Raw genomic sequence first — 20990 nt, 5'->3', positions numbered from 1 at the left:
ACTCTGTGTTGCTCTTCCTTATCTCCTGAGAAGCAGGAAAGTTTCCAAGATTTGTGGGATGGGTTTTACTGTCATTTTAGTGCACCTGAATGCACAAATTTCCTGCTTTGGAATGTTATGTTTCAGTCAATGCAGGGTACAGCGTAATTTAATTTGAAAGAACTTCAAATTGAACATGGATCTGTACGGAGCAACATATTAAGTGGACATTTTAGAAACATTTATACTAAGTAGACACAGACCAATAGATTGTAACATCTTAATACCCCAGAAAACATCATGAACATCTAATATAAATTAGAAGCAATCATGGATTTAACTTCTTTCTGAACTCCTTAATGTGTTACTTCAAAGATATTCTGGAGAAGAAACAAAGCGATTCAAGTGTCCCCTGACCCTGAAAGCGAAAGATGTAGAGGAAGTGATCAGCAGCTTTTTGGGAGATGAAAGCAATTTGGTGGAGTTTAATGCTGCTGTCCCCAGTGCTGCACCTTTCAATGCCTCAGACGGTCCTGAACAGGCAGTGGCTGTGCTGACCGCAGAATGGCTGGCACCTCCCATATATACAGACAAACAATATAAAACATCCTGCGATTTAATGGTAGGAAGAATGGAAAGAAGATAAGATTAAAAAGCTTTGATAAAGATTTGATAAGGACCACCCATCTTAACAGGACTGATCCTGAACAAGCACACTTCAATAAAATACACACGATATTTGTGTTTAGCAGCATGGACAGCGCAGGACTTGCCTCTCTTGAAAAGAAATGCTTCCTGGTTTGATGGCGAGAGCACCCTTCTGGTGGATGACTGATTCTTAACAGGATTCCTGTTGTAACAAAAAAAGGGGGTTCTACTGAACATGAATCCAATGTTGAATTCAATAACAATGTGACAAGACAAACCTCCTTCAAATTTATCTTACCTTGTTTCTCTCAACTTTCTCCAGAGAGAAGCAAGCCCACAAGAAAATGACCAATGGAAGTTGTTAGGGGCTGTTGGCCTCGTAACCAGGTGTGGTTCTTATGAAGCCTGAATATTTTGGGGGGTTGCACTGTAAAATGAAGGCCTAGCAGTAAGAGCAGACTTCCCTGCTGTGTCACATTTTGTGGCACAATACAAACAGTACCTGCAAGCTTTAATACCAGAACACAGATGTACTCTGCATTGCTTTGGAATCATCTCAGCAGACAGTTCAGAGCTACTGTTGACCCACAACATGCTTTCAATATTAATAATGTATTAAAGTCTGTCTTAATAGTGAATAGTAATAGTAGTGTACAAAAAGTCTCTTGGCTTCTCTTGGTAATTCTTTAAGTGAACAGGTAAAGGTTCTACCTGTGCTTATCCAAGAACACCCAAGAAAAACAACAATCAACAGTCATATATTACCAGTACAGACTTTGATGCTGTAGTGCTGTTTTTATAGATTTTAGATTTATTTACACCAAGAGTTGTATGTCATGATTTCAGTGTACAACGTTATACTTAAATAAAATAATATGAACACAGGTTTTCTGAACAGATGCTGGATTTGTGCTGCTGTGTGGCCAAATTAGCTGCTTTAGAACATTGTGCATATTTATTATACATATTTTGTTTTGTATCATTTTTTGAAATGGTGTTCTGCTTTGGATCACTACAACTCTTTCTGCAAGATATTCTGGCCTTTTTAAGGCCTTGGATACTGATATTAAGACTCATTATTTCCGGCAGGCGAGAGCCTGGAGGGGATTATGCCTTTGGTCGCGCGTGTGTGTGTGTGTGTGTGTGTGTGTGTGTGTGTGTGTGTGTATGTTTGTGTATCTGTCTGCAGCTAATCTCGCATACTACAGGGCCGATCAGCCTAATACTTGTTGTGCATGCTGACAGCAGGCTAAGGACCTGAATTCTCGAATATTTTGCAAATCAGTCAACGACAAGTATTTTATTTGAATTTGTTTCCATCATTGTCCATTGAAATACATTGACTGCTAACTCTTTACTCCTCCTAACCGGCCAGTAGGGGCCGCAGTTGATCAACAACTGCTTCCATTTGGAATGAAAGACCAGCAATGTAAAATGTCAATTTCAATGTTAAAATGTCAACAAAATAATCCGCCAACTAACGGGGTACATTAATGTTTGAATCTGTGGCAATTATTTTGTTGCCATTTTCGCGTTAAAATTGATATTTTACATCGCTGGTCTTTTGGAATTGTTCCTGTCCAGATTGTTCCTGTCCACATTTGAAATGAAAGTGCCAGACTACAACGTCAACATTAGCTCTGTCTAACACATCATGGCTGATATGAATTAAATTAGCTAACATGTCACCACCTTTAGCGTTACTTCACTGAATCAGTATTTTCGGGATTTTCTGTGGCACATGGTAAAAACTTGTAATATTGCATTTGTCTGGTTGCATTGATTGTATAGCCTCTATTGTTGCATCAGCAAAGCTAACACGCCTGGCGGAGATCTGAACTCTACTGAGTGCACTCTTCTCATTTCAAATGAGCCTGGATAAAGAAGATAAAAAGTCTACTCTATAAGAAAGTATTGCAGTTTTCTTGCCAGCAGATTAATCCATCAGAATATACTCATACTTTTCTATGTTGATCTCTGGAAGAACAGGTGGCAGTGGTGGACTGCTTTGTTTTGAATGGCCTGTTCTCATTGTGTTGTGTTTTGTTGTGTTGGGTTAGGTTGGATTAGGTTTGGTTAGGTTGTGTTGGGTTAGGTTAGGTTAGGTTGGGTTAGGTTAGGTCAGGTCAGGTTGCGTTGGGTCAGGTTTTGTTGTGTTGGGTTGAGTTAGGTTGGTTTGGGTTGGATTAGGTTAGGTTGTGTTGGGTTGGGTTGGATTAGGTTGGGTTGGGTTGTGTTGGGTTAGGTTGTGTTGTGTTGTGTTAAGTGTGTGTGACACATGTGGTCAGCCTGGTAGGGACAGCAGAGCTGGACACAGGGAGATGCAGGAATTCCAGATAACTCCAGGGGGTTTTATTGGGTGAGAGAGAGAGAGAGAGAGAGAGACTCTCACACACTTTTACTCACACTTTTAATATTGTGGCTTAAATATATGTGCAAAAAAATGCATGGGCGTCATTTAATTGAGTAAAAAGATCGTCGCACACTATTATGCTCCCAAGTAATTTATTACAGAAGAAAGTGAGACTATATTTCTCTTTTTATGATTGCTCCGTTAGACAGCACCTCACTATACTGTATATATTTAGGTGTGTGTCCTCCTTCCCTATCAAGTCATTTCATAGCAGACAAAATCTCCTATTATTTCACCTGTTTCACTATGAAATAAGTGTGAAAGTAGAGTGTGCTCTGATTGCATGAATTACCAGTGTGTAAATGTGATATTACGGACTCATACTTGGCAGATTCAAATTTACTCTCTCTGTAGAATGTACTCTTCTTCATCATGTAGAGCAGCACCAGGTTGCAGAAGAATGCCCCCTGAAACAACATGGAGTCTGTTTGGGTACGTCCACACTGAATTATCATCTATGCATTACTGTCACCACTCAACGAATCTCTGTGTAATTAAAGACAGTATTATCACCAGCATGTTCCTTTTGTATCTACTTTGAAAATCCATACAGGAGATTATTGCTTAAGATCATTTGCTGTTCCAGAGGCATGACAAACATCACATCAGTTGTGTTTGTCTAATCCAGGGATGGGTAAAATCACATGCAAAAGGCAGCTGTGATATTCTTTAAGTTTCAGTTTGGGAATATATTACTTGGAACAATGTTTGAAAGCATGCCACTTTGGTGCAGTAATTTCCAAAGTGCCCTCACTTGCAATTGGCTGGGAACCATTGGAAGAAATAAGATTATATATACAGTTGAGGCCAAAAGTTTACATACAGTGGGCTCCAGACTTATTGGCACCCTTAACATAAATGAAGAAAAAAGGCTGCATATAATAAATGTCACAGATAATAATCTACAGTCCCCTCCGAAAGTATTGGAACAGCAAGGTCAATTCCTTTGTTTATGCTATACACTGAAGACAATTGAGTTTGAGGTCAAAAGATGTACATGAGATGACAGATCCGAATTTCAGCTTTTATTTCATGGTATTTTTATCTAGGTTTGTTAAACAACTTAGAACATATCACCTTTTGTATCAGACAACCCAATTTTTAGGTGAGCAAAAGTATTGGAACATGTGACTGACAGGTGTTTCTTGTTGCCCCGATGTGTCCTGTTAGATTGATTGGTTAAACAATAAATAGTTCTGAATGTCTACTCTTGGTTTTAGCCTTGGGTTTTGCCTGTGAAAACTGCATTTGTGTTATAAAAGATAAACTAACATGAAGACCAGAGAGCTGTCTTTGGGAGAAAAGCAAGCTTAGAAAAGAGGGGAAATCGATCAGAGCCATTGCACAAGCATTGGGGATAGCTTGTACGACAACTTGGAATGTCCTGAAAAAGAAAGAAACTGCTGGCGTACTGAGCAACAGATATCGAACAGGTCGACCAAGGAAAACAACAGCAGTTGATGACAGAAACATTGTGAAAGCTGTGAAGAAAAACTTCAAAACATCAGTCAGTGATATCACAAACAATCTCCACAGGACAGGGGTGAAGGTATCTCAATCAACTGTTCGAAGAAGACTTTATATAGAGGCTATACCACAAGATGCAAACCACTCATCAGTAGTAAGAATCGGAAGACGAGATTACAATTTGCAAAGAAGTATAGAGATGAGCCACAAAAGTTCTGGAACAAAGTTTTATGGACGGATGAGACCAAGATTAACCTCTACCAAAGTGATGGAAAGGCCAAAGTGTGGAGAAAGAAGGGATCTGCTCATGATCCAAAACATATAAGCTCATGTGTGAAGCACGGTGGAGGAAGTGTCATGGCTTGGGCTTGCATGGCTGCTTCTGGAGTGGGCTCACTAATCTTTATTGATGATGTAACTCATGATGGTAGCAGCAGGATGAATTCAAAAGTCTACAAAAACATTCTGTCTGCCAACTTATGGAGAAATGCATCCAAACTAATTGGGAGGAACTTCATCATGCAGCAAGACAATGACCCAAAACACACTGCCAACACAACAAAGGATTTCATTAGGGAGAAAAATGGTAAATGGACTGCATTTATATAGCACTTTACAATTGATGCCTCTCATTCGCCAGAGCGGTTAGGGGTTAGGTGTCTTGCTCAAGGACACTTCGACATGCCCAGGGCGGGGTTTGAACCGGCAACCCTCCGACTGCCAGATAATCGGTCTTACCTCCTGGTCTATGTCGCCCGTAATTCATGAAAAAGTGGAAGGTTTTAGACTGGCCAAGTCAATCACCAGACCTTAACTCAATTGAGCATGCATTTCACCTCCTGAAGAGGAGATTGAAGGGAAAACCCCTCCGAAACAAACAACAACTGAAAGAGGCTGCAGTAAAAGCCTGGAAAAGCATCACAAAAGAAGAATGCAACAGTTTGGTGATATCAATGGGTCGCAGGCTTGATGCAGTTATTGCAAGCAAGAGATATGCTACCAAATATTAAGTGTTATTTGCTTTCATTTACTTAAATACTTTCTGTTCCAATACTTTTGCTCACCTAAAAATAAAATAAAATAAATAAAAGCTGAAATTCTGAACTCTTGTCTCATGTTCATCTTTTTATCTCAACCCCAAATGTATTCAGTGTATTGCAAAAACAAAAGAATTGGCCTTGCTGTTCCAATACTTTTGGAGGGGACTGTATATGTTATGTTCAAACATATGGGAAAACTATATACTTTTATTTCAATACATTTACTCTCATGCTTCAATGTTTTTTTATTAAGTAATCTAATTTGAAGAGCATAGGTGCCATAATTATTGGGACCCCTAACAATTATTGTAAGTAAAATCAAACAAAATGAAATTGTCAATACAATTTTACTTAATTTAGTTCATCTCAGTCTAAAGGAACTATATTGTGTCATTCCATCACTTCCAGTTTCACTAGAGAATAAAAATGAGGTAACAAGCATACAAAATCCCTTTGTCATCAGAATGAGAAAAGCCAAATAACTGTCAATTCAGAAGAGATCGATGGTAATTTACCATCACAAGTCTGGTAATGGGTACAAAAAAAGACATACACGGTTAAACATACCACTTAGCACTGTAAGGGCAATAATAAAAAGGTGTAAAACATATGGAATGGTTGCAAATTTGCCAGTAAGAGGAAGCAAGTGCATGGTGTCCCCACGGACGGTGAGGAAGATGGTGAGGGAGGCCATTAATAACCCAAGGATCACTGTTTAAGAATTGCAGAGATTGGTTTGTTTCTTGTGGTCAACAAGTCTAAAAAAACATAAAATGGCACGTGGTGTCCCCACGGACGGTGAGGAAGATGGTGAGGGAGGCCATTAATAACCCAAGGATCACTGTTTAAGAATTGCAGAGATTGGTTTGTTTCTTGCGGTCAACAAGTCTAAAAAACATAAAATGGCACCTCCATACCAAGTAACTCTTTGGAAGGGTGGCACGAAGACAGCCCTTACTGAGCACAATAAACAAAACCAAGAATCTGGAGCTTGCCAAACCTCATTGGAATTATGACTGGAAGAGAGTGCTATTGTCAGATGACCAAAATTGAACGTTTTGGCCATACACACCATTGACATGTTTGGCGGCAAAAGAGGAACGCATACAGGAGAAGCACCTCATACCTACGGTCAAATATGGAGGTGGGTCATTGATATTTTGGAGATGTTTTGCTGGCAGTGGTCCTGGGGCACTATTTTAGATCAATGGCACAATGAATTCAACAAAGTACCAGGAAATTCTGGCAGAAAATTTGGTTGTCTCTGCTAAGACGCTAGGACTTAGTCATAGGTAGATTGTCCAGCAGGACAATGCCTCCAAGCATACATCAAAATCTAAACAGAAATGCTTAACTGAAATCAACATCCATGTTTTCCGATGGCCATCTCAGTCTCTAGACTTAAATTCCATCAAAAACCTGTGGTCTGAACTGAAGAGGGGGGGGGGGGGGTATTTAAGCGCAAACCCAAAGATATCAATGATTCTGAAAAGTTCTACATGGAGCAATGGTCAAAAATCCCTCCAAATGTGTTCTCTAACCTTTTCACAAATTATAAGAAAAGATTCATGGCTGTCGTCTTTGCCAGGGGTGTTTTCACAAAGTATTAAACCAGGGGTGCCAATAATTGTGGAACTTGTTTTTTGGGGAAATATTTTTATTTATTTAAAAAATTTGAGACATTGGTTGATTCCAATGAATCATTAATCAAGCACACTAGTTTACACATGTTGGAAAATAAAGTTTATGTCAATAACTGTATTATTTTTTAGTTTAGCATTTTTTAACCCATTTTTTGTGCTTATTTATCAAGGGTGCCAATAATTCTGGAGCCCACTATACATAGCGCTGATCATTATGGCCAAACAGTTCAATTTTTGTTTTGTCCGACCAGGGAACACTCCTCCAAAAGGTTAGGTCTTCATCCTGGTGATTACCTGCAACCTTCATTCTGACTTTTTTTATGCCGGCCTTGGAGTAGGGGCTTCTTCCTTGCGCAACAGCCTTTTAGGCCATGGAGACATAGGATTCTCTTAATGGTGGATGTTGATACTTTGGTACCTGATGCCTCCAGCTCCTTCACCACTTCCTTTTTTGTTGTTTTGGGGTTCTGTTGAACCTTTCGGACCAAAGATGTGTTGCTTTTATTGCACATTGTTGTTGGTTGTTTTATATTGTAGTGCTAATTGTTTGTTGTACTGTTTTGTCTTATTTGCAACATTTTTGTGCTGCTGCCTGTGTTGACCAGGGCTCCCTTGAAAAAGAGATTCTTAATCTCAATGGGACCCTTCCCTGGTTAAATAAAGGTTTAAATTAAAAAAAATAATAATAATAATAATTCAGCCCTGGGAAGGTAATTTATATATATATATATGATTTTTGATTTTTGATTTTTATTTAAACCTTTATTTAACCAGGAAAGGTCCCATTGAGATTAAGAATCTCTTTTTCAAGGGAGCCCTGGTCAAGACAGGCAGCAACTATAATATTCTTATTTATTAAAAATGTTTATTTTCTTATAAGAAATGTTTGTCAGTTCTAAACCTGACCTGCTGCCACAGGTGTACAATGGCACTTGGTTTTGTGAGTGTAGTGCCAACTACTAAATGTCAAACACAGAGTCGGCAATATGATTGCATGACATTGTTGCGCATGCAGTTATTCTTGCATAAATATAGTGTACTATAGTAAGTAGAGCCTTCATTTTTGTTCTCTCCCTCTCTCCAACTATGTCTATATTCCACCCATTCATTAATGGGGATAGCTTAACCCTCCTGTTCTGTTCATTTTTTAGGTACAGCAAAAATGTTCCCGGGTCAATCCCCATACAGGGGGGGTTTGCAAATACATGAAATGAACCATTTTCATTTAAAATGTTGATTACACTAATTAAGGCCAGTAGAAGAAGTTTCATACTGAAAAAATAATTTTAAGTATTTTTCCTAGATTTTCAAACTTTAAAAAGGGTCAATTTGACCCGCAACATAACAGGAGGGTTAAGAACTCACAGCTTTATTGCCACATGCTGTACAAAAGCATAGAATTACCAAAAATGTGTGAGCCAAAGCTTTTAAGTGCTGTATGAAAACCAGCACTGCATTTCTGGAAATAAAACTAGGTGTTGCCTAAGGCAACTACAAAGCTTTCAAGTCCATAGTCTGGTAGCTTTGTTGGAGAGGCTCTGGTGAGTGATAATGAAGATACAAAATTATTGAAAATCTTTGAAAATAAACTTTTGCAATCTCAAAGCAATGGGGGTGATCAGCAGTACACTGACATCCATACCAGACAACAGGTAAGAGCAATCCTTACTTGGTAGCAGTGACAGGTGCAGCTAATTAGACAGCACTGAAAAGTGTTTCGTATACATCAAGTCATTATAAACTACACATATACCAAACTGGAGCTGATTCAAGTAGTGCGAAATCCTTTTTACCTCATCTTGGGCATAGCCGGTCCGGGCCCAAAAGTCTTAATGACCTACATGGCGTCCAACTATGTCTTTAAACCTGGGGCCAAAAAGACTGAAATTACTGTCATGAGCAGTCAAGGCCTGTGTCACTGCTGACCTGTTCTCAGGGAGACTGTGTGTCAGCGTTTTGACGGGTTGGACCCAAGCACAGAGTAAAAAGGAGACTCAAAGGTGAATGAAACAAAGCAAAGATTTTACTTACTACAAAAACAAACAGGAACAAACGAAAGGCCACGAGGGGCAATAACAAATGAAAACTCAAAAAAAAAAAAAACTTAAAAACACAAGCATAGAAACTCAAGCATAGAAACTCAAAGTCAAAACACTGGGAACACATAACAAGGGCAGAAAACTGTAAACTGAAACAGCCAGGCAGAAATCAAGCAGGGCAAAACACAAGCAGACGAAACACAGACAGACGGAACACAAGCAGGTAGAACACATAGGCAGAAACACAAACCAAATGCAGGCAGAAACAAAGTCAGAAACACAAGGAACCAGCACCTGAGTCAGGCAGACAAAGGACTTAAATAGACTCAAAACCAACAAGACACAGGAGGGCACAATTAACAATCAAACCAGGACAGGGTGGGAACAACGAGACACAATCAGAAACAAACGAGCAGGACACAAAACAGAAGTGCCGCCATCTGGCGGCCCAACACGGAAACAGAGACAGAAACAAAGAACCATGACACCGTGACCACAGATTATTCTCACATGAAATTTTTTTCATCATCTAGCAAAGACAAAGATGAGGTCTTGTGTGCTTTTGTGCATGTGCACACTCATTTATCAAATTTTATCAGACACATTTCTGTGTACCTATGTGTAATTCAAGCCACAGCATGTGGTCTGCACACTTTTCTTCAGCATATGGTAATGCACTCATGACATCCACAGTATGGCATCAAAACAGGGCCAAAGACATCAGAAAAGCCAACGTAACCAGCAATGGAACTCAGTGTGGTGGTTTAATGGAACATTCTGTACAGAACGGGTTCTTCTATTTTTTTATTTATGGCTGTAATTCTCTGATATGAATGTGTGCAAATATGACTTGTGATTGATATTTTGACAGCAATGTTTCATAGCACTACTTGTGCATTGTATCACAGGCAATAGAACTGGGACAACCGTCATGCAATGCAGTATATATGTACAGTGTCTCTGTCCATAAGGCTCTGTGCAAACTCAACACCTCACATGAGGCAAAAAGGCTGAAAAACTTGCTTTGCTCAGCAGATGAATTGATAACATGACAGTTTATGTGATGGACATTTCTTATCTGTGGATATACTATCTTTAATGGAAGACAAGGCCATGGATAAGCTGATAACACTGAGTCATAAAAAAACACTGGGCGCACTGTCTTGTGGTTGTGCTATGCATGATGTTAAGATTGATCAAGGCATATACCTCTGCCATTTTGGCTTCAGGTAAGAAGAAAAACATATAAAATGAACAGGGTCCCATTTTATGCCTGGTTGAACTGACAGCTTTCAACAGCACGATATTCCTTTATTTTTGTTTGTCCATTGTATACACATTTCCAACAAATCCCACTATATCTCTGTTATAACTTCCCACGCCTCAACAACGTCCCATTCTGTAAGTTTAAAAAGAATGAATATACACGTATTAAAGCTTTGTATAAAGCAGAAAAAAACAACAGCAGTTGAAGTTCATCTCGTTGAATTGGCAGGTAGGCCTAAACGCATGTTAGCAGGTAGTGTGCAGGGCACAGTGTTCTGGCTAACATGTCAGAACAGGACCACCAGGTCTGTGCTATCCCTGTCTGTTCAAAGTGCATTGGCACATACTGAAGGGCTCTGTACTGAAATAAAATCTTATTGCTGAGGGGAAAAAACCTAAGATGAGTGTGTTATGCAAGAATGTTGCGAAATAAAGAAGTCCCTGTCGATGGTTTCTTTTTAAAAACTCATTCTTATGATCATTATGATAGGGGTATTGATGTGGGCTTTTGCTATGTACATTACTGTACTGGTGTGGCTTCCAGCTGCTATTTCATGCTTGCTGCTAGGTGAACATTAGCTGGCCACCATTTTATCATTTCATCTTTACCATTTAAATAACATTTTTCAATGTGACATCAACAACAGCAAATACCAATCCACAACTTGACCGATATCCATTTTATAGTTATTATTGGCAGCAAATAAACAGTTAATAAATGGGATTTTAAGCCACATGGCCCTGAATTTCAACACTTTTAAATTACATTTGTGAGAATATTATTTTTACATGCTACTCAACAAAATACAAGATACTATAAACCTTCTATAAATAAACTACATTTATGAACTTTATTTTACAAGTACTTGTTAGTAGCCTACAATTGATTTGTGCGCCAGTTAATGCTGATAGCTGTTATCTTGCAATAGTATCTTAACGTTTGAAATAACACCCAACCTTCAAAGGTCTTTTCTGCTAGAACTTCAGCTCCTGATATTTTTGTCTCGAATCATTGGAGGAATTTGTCTTCCTCAGCTGACTGGTATACAGTCAGCACCATAATTCATTGGACAGTGACACATTTTTTGTTATTTTGATTCTGTACTCTAGCACTTTGAGTTTGAAAGGATACACTGACAATGAAGTTGAAGTGCAGACTGTCAGATTTAATTTGAGAGTATTTTCATCCATATCGGATGAACAGAAACATGTTCAGAAACATTTCAGGAAAATGCGAAAGGCGTGTCTAAATGCACATTAAGGCACTTGGAAATATATATATACCTAACCTGAAATCTCATTGTGCCGGTGTTGACAATAAATGGACAATGGAATTATAGCCAGCCACTTAAATTCACAGCACCTTTATTTTGACTTGGTGGCCAAAATCACGAGCACACTCCTGCTCATAAATCTAACTAAACCAAAATGTGAGTTTAACAATTTAATGCTGCCTGAAAAACTTGGATGTAATATTGCCCATGTGACAATGGCAAGATAAAAAAGCAATTCCTGAAGCATTTGTTACATATAAAAAATAAAACTAGTGTATAATTATGTACGATATGAAACAGTGCCGATGTGCTTAAAGTTTGCACTTTTTAAAGGTTTTCAAATAAAATTAGAGGTAACGAAATCAACGTATTTTTATTTGTTGATTAGTATAACTGTAATATTTGACTCGTCATTTGAAAATGTCAGTGGTAGATTTATGCATTTATAAACATACTTGCAATGAGGATGTTTTTTTAGCCTGAAGGATTACCATGTAAAAATATTCACAGCGTGAACCATCACAGTCCAATGGAGACTAGGACAGAGATGACCGGGGCGATTGTGCTGGCCAGAACAGCGCCGCTTCCAGATCGGTACACCCTGCGGCCGTTCAGCGGCTGCACTGGGCGGAACGTCCCTATCATTGGTTCACCGCTACTAAACCGAAGAGCGGAAAATGCGGAGAGCTGGAAAACAAAAGGAGAAAGAAGGAGGTTAACCTTGAGACTGTGAGGCAAAAACCTAGTGGTGACACAGACAAGGGAGAAGCAGACGCTCTTCTGGAAGTAGCACACCTGCTCCTTGCTGAGGGGAATGGTGCATTGAAACAGGGTCCAGACCACCGCCTCGGAGCAGCCCGGTGTGGTGAGGGAGCCCTGGTACCGGTAGTACGTTCGCATGTCCTCCTTTGCGGGGATGAGCATATCCAGGGAGAGGCCATTGAGAGATGCGTTGGAGCCTTGGAGCACAACCCACAGAATACGCCTTTGACATATTAAGTATTTACCTTTGTGTTTGGTCAAATTGCCCTGTCTGTCATTTATTACAAGAGGAATTGCTCTTTTCAGTGAATAAAACAGTGTAAGCTTAAACAGTTTGGAATGTCAGTTCAAAACAATAAATATTAATAGTCTTTCATGCTTCTTGTTAGGCTTTAGTTTTCATTAGGCTTGGTTTCAGAACAGCTACCCAAGGGCTCTACAGTTCTGATATGAAAACATTATTCACAGACACAATAGCAACAGGCGTGACGTAAATGAACCTGACTCACCAGACTGTTTAATGTTTCCCAAGGATCTTATGATGGGCTCATATTTTTTATTGGCACTTTTTGATGTCTGCAATTGTAGGAATAATATGAAACTTTCCAGATAAGAACACATTTTACAAACCAGTTATACTTTGATTGAACATGGTTTAACCGTTGATAATCCTTCATAAATCATGACATGATTTACCTTCACACAGTTATTTCAAAGAAGCCAAGCAGAGGTAATATTATATGATATTGGATAATCTCTTAACCTCGAAAAAAAATCCGAGGACTGCAACTCCGGTGGGGTCTTCAAGAGCTTCAGCCAAGGAACTGTATTCCTGCTTCACATGGACTATATGCAGCTGGGGGGAAAACACCAGGAGAACAATCATTCATCATGCCAGTACATCTGACTGAAAAGCAAGATTTCCATCCCAGTAGAAATCTTAGTTCAAAGCAACATTTGATGATCTTATCATCTAACGCATATATAACAATGGTACTCAATAGTCAATTTCCATACAGCCACTCCTCATCAATAAATTGTGTAATTAAGATTGCGGGCAGGATAATCAGTCAGTTTACTCTATTAATGAAGACCATGCTCTGGACCAGGCAACAGTTTGAGCTAGCTTTGGTTGAGCTTGTTCAATATGGCTATCCTGATTGTGGAAACACAGCTACAATGTGTTGAATTTTTGATTGAAGTTTGTGAAAGGTGATTATGTAATATTTCACACAGTATAATATAAAACTGAAATTGAGACAGTGCAGATGTACAGTACATGCATAATCCATGTGGAGCTTTACCTCCATGGGATACTGCTCCCCGTCAATTGTGTGTTCTGATCCCGATCCTCCATTCTGGCCCCAGTGCAAGTGCAGCTGTACTGCCCTGTATGTGCTTTCTAGTGAACCACCACTTACCATGGCACTGTGGGGCAGGTCCACTTCAACTGAAAGACAGACAGACTTTAATCAACCAATTAGTCAATCAATAAATGAATGAATCAATCACTCAATCAATCAATCACTCAAACCAGCGCTGTCCTTCCTTTATTTCTGTTGCCACTCTACTCTTCACTTCATCCTGTGCTAGTGGCTATCCCACAGTTAAAGGTTCAGTGTTAAATTAACTCTTACAGTGTGCATGTGGTTCCTATTGGACCCATATAAAATCTGTTAGAGTTGAATTAACACTTCACATTTTCCTGTACAGTTTCACCACTCCACCTGATTACTGGTATTTCCTGGCAGTGGGGTCTTAAGACACAGACTTTGCCTCATGCAAAGCTGGGACATAATTGTTTCTGTTTTTCAACTGTGTAGCCTACATCTGGCAAACAGCATCTGTCTGGGCATTAAGATGTGTTGTTCATAAATGTTTGAATATTTTATGTTTAATGGTATTTTTTATTTTAATGGTAAATTAAAATGCCTTGCTATGCTGGAAAGCAATAGTCCCAGGCACTAAAACTCTCACGTCAGTGCTGTTGTGTGGCCAATTGAGTAGAAAATAATACTCACACAGCCATCTTAGTGTTCAGCTAAATGAAAACGATTAAAAATGTCCTTATTTATGGTTAGAACTAAGTCAATTTTGTTTGAGGAATTCCAGTTAAAACCTACCTGTGTGGCCATTGTTTTTAAGGAGACTGCGAAACGCTTCTTCATAGCCTGAGAATGTGAAAGGCACGAGACGTTCATCGAGCAGGGTTTTCCTGGTCACAATGTTAATGGGGGACTGCACTCGTCCTTCACAGGAAGCGGCAACCTCGTTCCATTCTTCTGGTCCTTCACAAATCAGTCAGAATGAACTGGAATCATTTCATCTGCATTTTCAAAATAGCAGAATGTATTTACTGTAATTAATGCACATATTTAGCTATGGAAATAAGTAGGTCAATATGTAATTATATTATCATTCATAATCATATTTTTAAAATATTCAATAGTTTTGCTGTCATTGACAATATAACATATGTAACACACATCCTTTGTGTTTGCAATTAAAATGACAACCTATAATAAAACATTACAAGAAACAGAATCTTTAAGTGGATGAAAATGTGCATAAAACTTACCAAGACAAGACCTGTTACACGACACTTGTGACTCATAACACCAATCTAAAACAGGAAGCATAATTACTGTATCTTCGAATGAAGGGAAGTTAGAAGAGCAGGTTTTTAAACTCGCTCCTTAAAGTAACAATCTCGAAGATTTTCATTAAAATAAATCTCTGTTAAGTCACTATCTATCGCTGAATTAGGTAACACAATTGTGATTGAGCCTATTATTATATTAATTTATATTGTTATTATTATTATTATAATTTATGATTAAAGAACTGGGCGTCTGTGGCGACATTTCCGGGAAAAAAATCATAAGTGGTGCATAGTTAGTGACGCATTTTCCATCACCCATCAGTGGTTGGTCCGCCAGAGAGGGTAGGCGGAGCTAATGCAACAGGCTCGCTCTTGAACTCACTTGTGTGTGAGCAGCGTACTGTTTTTTTTCCGGTGTCTGCTAGCGTTACAGAGAAGGGGGGGGGGGGGGGGTTATGGAACCCTATTAAGTTTTTGTGTAACATGAGAAGTCATATTATTTGTTGAAGTAGTTTTCGTATTACATTTGATGACAATGTAACGTTACTAAATTGCTATTTGTTCAGCTAACGCTAGCTACCGGACCATGTCAAGAAAGGCAACATTCGTTTAGACAACGTTGCGCACAGTATCCATCTCTCATATCAGGTAACGTTGCGTTAGCTAGCTAGCTAATGTAATTAACACAATCTAATGTCAGCTAACAATTAGAAAAAACGCTAGCTAACGCTACCGACCGGTACCGACCTCGCAAACCGTCTATCGAATGCAAGGCTACCTTGTTGCAACGTTGCAATGTAGCTAACTAAAGGCCAGTTCAGATCGATGATTCGCAACGAGACTGGATGCAACCTGCAAAATTCCAAGACGTCTGATTGTAAACGTTCTAAAACTGCACTTAGCGATTTGACATGGTGGGTCTTTTGAGACCCCTGGCAACGGCTTCAGACGCTCTGCAACTAACCAGTTCACACCACTGCAATTTTCTCTGCAACATTCTGAAACCGTTTCGTCTCGTTGCGAATCATTGATCTGAACTGGCCTTCACGTTATCATTATTTACATTGCCATCAAGTTCATCAGTATATTGATCGGAAAAAAGCCGGGGTATAGGTGGAGCAGAGCGTGTCTGATTTCTGTGTAAAGATGTCAAGCCTGAGAAAACTAAATAAAAGAATATGGCAGTATGGATTAGCGTTGTTATTATTTTATTATGCTTCCTCATATGTTCCTTCAGCCTTGATGCCCTTTTTTGATGAAATCTCCTTTGTTTTTGTTTTATTCTTCTTGTTCTGATTGCTAATTTAACACCCAGCTCAGCTTTATTCTCGAATAGTTTAGCTAGCAAAACCAGAAACAACAAGGCAGTTATTTCAAAAATATCACACAACAATCATTCACAAAAAAGAATTTTTGTGCACGATACATAATTGCACGAACCACAGCGAATCCCGCGAATTCTTCTCTGCAGTGTAAAGATGTTCATACCGAGCAAAAGGTGGATAAAGAACGTTTGTGGAAATTTATCATCACTAATTCTACCCCAGGTCTGCTACAGCATTTTAACCCGGCTCGGCAGTGTAAAGACAGCTTAAGTTAGCCTAATGTTAGACAATGAATGAGTATGTACATAACGTTACTTGTATAACAACCATTTTTTATTCAGTAAATAATAAATGTAATAGTTGGCGTGGCCCAGGTGCCAACTGACTGACGTCACACACTTAACTTTAAGTAATTAAAAGGATTTTCCCATTCACCTTAGTCTCTGGCCATGCTCCACATTACAACAATCAATCATATGCGTAAATACTGGGACACTGCATAGGAAAAGGGCCTCACACTCTGCTAGATACAAAATGGGGAACATTCTCAACAAAAGAAACAAATGCCAGGATATTTCGAAAAATATATACATAGTTATTGTGGAGACATGGTGCTAAAGTGCACCAGTACAAGGTGATAAAAATCAAGTAAGCAGGTGTTTTGGTCACATATGACCTACCACTTCTAAGTCCTGCTTCCATACTAGCTATTTTATCCACCAAACCTGCTCCAAACAAATGCCTCAAAAGGATACTGATGAAGCAACCAAAGTGGAATTCTCTTGACTGGCTAGGACCTAGCCGCTAGGTCAATCATCCATCCTGAATCCAGCTGAACAAGCTTTTGCACTTCCTGAAGACAAGACTGGATGGAAAATGCCTCAGAAACAAGCAGGAGCTGAAGATGCCTGCAATACAGCCCTGGCAGAGCATCACCAGAGAAGATACCCAACATATGGTGATGTCTATGTAGGGATGTATCCGAATCTGAATACTGTATTCGGGAAAGCACGAATAATGCGATGGAAACAGATATTTCTTCTACCCGAAGTTGCTCGTTATTATTCGGATTCGGGGAAAAAAGAAAGACTTAGTTGCCCTTAGTTTAACTAAACTAAGTTCATAAAACTTAGTTTAGTTAAAAAGAAAAAAAAAGAAAAGAGAGACAGGTGAAAAGTACAGTATAAGGATGTGTAAATATATTTCATAATTAATTATGGCATTGCATTGCCAATGAATATTAGGTTTGAAAATACATTTGCCTGATTTAACGTGACTTCCTGTATAAACCACGCCCACTTCCGGTCCTCATCCGAATAAAAGATACAGATACAGATCATTTTGTTGGTTGAACAGATACACATACAGATAATGAGGTCTCTGCACACCCCTATGTCTATGAGTCACAGACTTCAGGAATCATCAAATGAAAAGGATTTGAAACCAAGTACTTAATATGACAACTTTATTTCAGACTATGTTGATTTGTTAATTTACGTCTGCTCCCCTAAAAAGGGGGCAGTATACACAAAAAGGGCTGTAATTCCTACATGGATCACCTGACATGAATGTAAACAGAACTTTACCCTCATTCATTGTTTTATTTGAAATCCATTGTGCTGGAGTACAGAGCCAAATTGTGTTGCCGTCCCAGTACTTTCGCATTTAACTGTTCATTCCTTGGGTATCAATCAGGACTAGGGAAAGCATGAAGAAGCTTGTCTTCAACAATACCTCCCCATTGAGACCAATTTGCACAGTGGAACAAAACTGATGCTTATAGAATTTTGTTGAACTGGAAAGTCGCCCAACGCAGACACAACATTAACTCACTAGTCTGAAAAAAATTATGGAAAGCGGTGTCAGATCTCAAAAATTCACCATTGCCACAGCAAGTATCTTGTGATCTGCAGATGAACAGACCACAGTACATTGTTGTATGATGATTTTAGCGAGACACGGTAAATCGGTGATGTATTCTTCAGATGACTTTTTTTTATTTTCTTTTCTGCACATAGTACAACTACACATAAATAAACTCGGGAGCATTATTCCCTAAAACGTTGAAAGTAGGTTATACGCATTATAGCCTACTTCACGAAATTCTGACATACCTTCTATGTCAAAGTAATAAAATTATGCAAGAGAAAAGTTGAATGCAAAAGTAGCCTACGCTATATGTTTCGGACGAACGATTGCGAGAAAATAATAATCAGAACATCAGTGTGCGCCTCCACTATACGGATCCAATAATTCTATACACTAAACACCCGAAAATGGTATGTGAAACCGGTATTAGGCCGTAGTAAATGTCGGAATAATGCACATTATAATGTTGAGGGAAATAAATTAGACATAATTATGTTTTTTTTTTTTTTTTGTCAGGGACACTTTCATTTGTAACAATGGATAGGTTTCACGAGTAGAATATTCATAGCCTTTGATAAACTTTAAATACAATTAATTGTTTTATCTTTCCGGCGTTTTATAGCCTATTTACACTATCAAAACGACATGATTTACGATATTAGACCACACGTAACATATAAAATCAGTAGAAATTAATGCATTGCATTCTTGTGATGTTATTTTCTACAGGTAAAATGGAAAATATTCACTCACCTGCGCCTGTTGTAATGTTTATAAAGCAAATGGAGACAAGACAAAGAAATAGTAGATGCATTTTGGTTTTAATCCAAAGCAGCTAAAACAGGTTACAACACCATGAGATATTTTTTAATGACATGATGTTATATCGGAGATATTTATATCTGTAATACCAAAAGATAAAGTGACTCCTCCCCGCCTCTCTAATAAATATCTTCACTGATAGGCACGTGGACAAAAGGTTTTACATGTTGAACTACTGTCCTATAATGAGATTTATTACATTATACGATTTCAAGGGTTATGGAAATTATAATATTACTGGAAGGATGCGAAATGATTATTAACCCAGACATCTCCGCAGAAATGGTCATACACAGCTGCATTAACATTTACCTTGAACTTCAAATAGCTGCATTTTGTCTTCTGTTAATTTCTCGCACAGTGTTTCGATCCATTTTTAGACCTACTCGTCTGGACTCTCGCTGATCATTTTAGAGTTTTAGCCTTCCCAAAAGTTTTAAGGGAGATCGTCTCATTATCCTCACCTGCGTGAGCCCTTACCACGACGATGACTTCGTGTCCAAATAACTGTTGTATTAATTGCTGTCGTTTTTTGAGTGTGGGGCCTCTGAGGGCAGTGTTTGTTGAACGACCCTAAGAGTAGAATGTGACAAAGGTTCATTTTTGCAATCAGACCACCGTGATACCTTCTGATATACATCTATTGGCTAACACTGATCCCTGCCTTCAGAGCAGTCGTAGCTTCTCACACCCACCTCAACTGCAATAGTCGCAACTCATTGGCATTCTCCAAGAACAAGCAACCAGGTTTGATCCTTAAAAGGGTTACTGTGAAAAATAAATAAATAAATACCCTAAAAACCTTGAATTGTGGGCGCAGGGATGGTTTTTGCCGTAAACTACTGTAGCTATTGGCGTATGTCAGTGGCCAGCTCTGTGTGGACATGTACGATTTATTTGTTTATTGCGCAAGGGAATAGTTACCTCTTGGCAAAAACAAAGGAGAACATAGTCACTTTATATGTAGGCTTATGTTATCGCTAATTTATCCGACTACTGTGTAGAATGTGGACGCAAAATAAGCTGTGTATGTTCAATTTCTCTTCGTTTCCCTCTTCTCCACAACCACAGTCAATAAAACTAATTGAATTCACAAGTTCTCTATAAATTATATAATATATTATTCATTTTAGCCTTATCAATATTCGTTTCAACTCAATGAGTATATAACTGACATTCCTATTGTTATGGTTCTGTTTCCGTCTCTGTCTTTCCTTGTTGGGCCGCCAGATGGCGGCACTTCTGTTTTGTGTCCTGCTCGTTCCCCTGTTAATTGTATTATTGCTTTCAATTATTTTATTATTGTTTCTGATTGTGTCTCATTGTTCCCACCTGTGTCTTGTTATCCCTTCCTTTTTTGGTTTGATTGTTCTTTGAGTTCACCTGTGTCTTGTTACCCCTGTCTATTTAAGTTCTTTGTCCCCTTGACTCGGGTGCTGGTTCTTTGTGTTTGTTTCCGACTTTGTGCTCATTCCTGACTTGTGTTTGTTTCTGACCAAATGTACCTACATTTTTGAGTTTCGTGTTTTTCCCCCACTCTGCGCCTGGGTCCTAAACCCTGTGACATGACACCTATGACATCAGTATACTTTGTTTAGTCAAGATTCAAAGTTGCGCTGAATATGTACAATAAAAAAGGTTTTCTAGAGAGGTATCACAAAAAATATTTCCATTTCCTTACCCAACATTGCCCGACCCTATACACACAGAACTAATCGTCACACTACCATGGTTGTTTATACAGACATTAATGATTCTGGAAGATTCCAGGGAGGGTTTCCAAAGTCATCAAAATATTGAATCATAGAGCCCCAAGTACACGCCCTCTCAATGCAAGCTTT

General features: G+C 38.8%; 1 protein-coding gene across 1 annotated transcript; it reads right to left on the bottom strand.

The window, feature by feature from the left end:
• Nucleotides 1–12288: 12288 nt before the first annotated feature.
• On the bottom strand, nucleotides 12289–19175 carry LOC118209896 (carbonic anhydrase 4-like). The gene is made up of 8 exons (XM_035385622.1): nucleotides 19081–19175; nucleotides 15110–15154; nucleotides 14655–14819; nucleotides 13836–13981; nucleotides 13295–13387; nucleotides 13041–13107; nucleotides 12565–12728; nucleotides 12289–12456 (listed from the first exon to the last, which is right to left on the bottom strand). The coding sequence occupies exons 1-8, from the start codon at nucleotides 19139–19141 to the stop codon at nucleotides 12289–12291; spliced, it is 909 nt and encodes a 302-aa protein (XP_035241513.1). The 5' UTR covers nucleotides 19142–19175.
• Between the last annotated feature and the right edge of the window lie 1815 nt (nucleotides 19176–20990).

Source organism: Anguilla anguilla, chromosome 12 (assembly GCF_013347855.1).
Source record: "Anguilla anguilla isolate fAngAng1 chromosome 12, fAngAng1.pri, whole genome shotgun sequence".
Classification (NCBI taxonomy): domain Eukaryota; kingdom Metazoa; phylum Chordata; class Actinopteri; order Anguilliformes; family Anguillidae; genus Anguilla; species Anguilla anguilla.
Note: the sequence above shows the minus strand (reverse complement) of the source record. Positions and strands in the feature narration are given on the sequence as shown.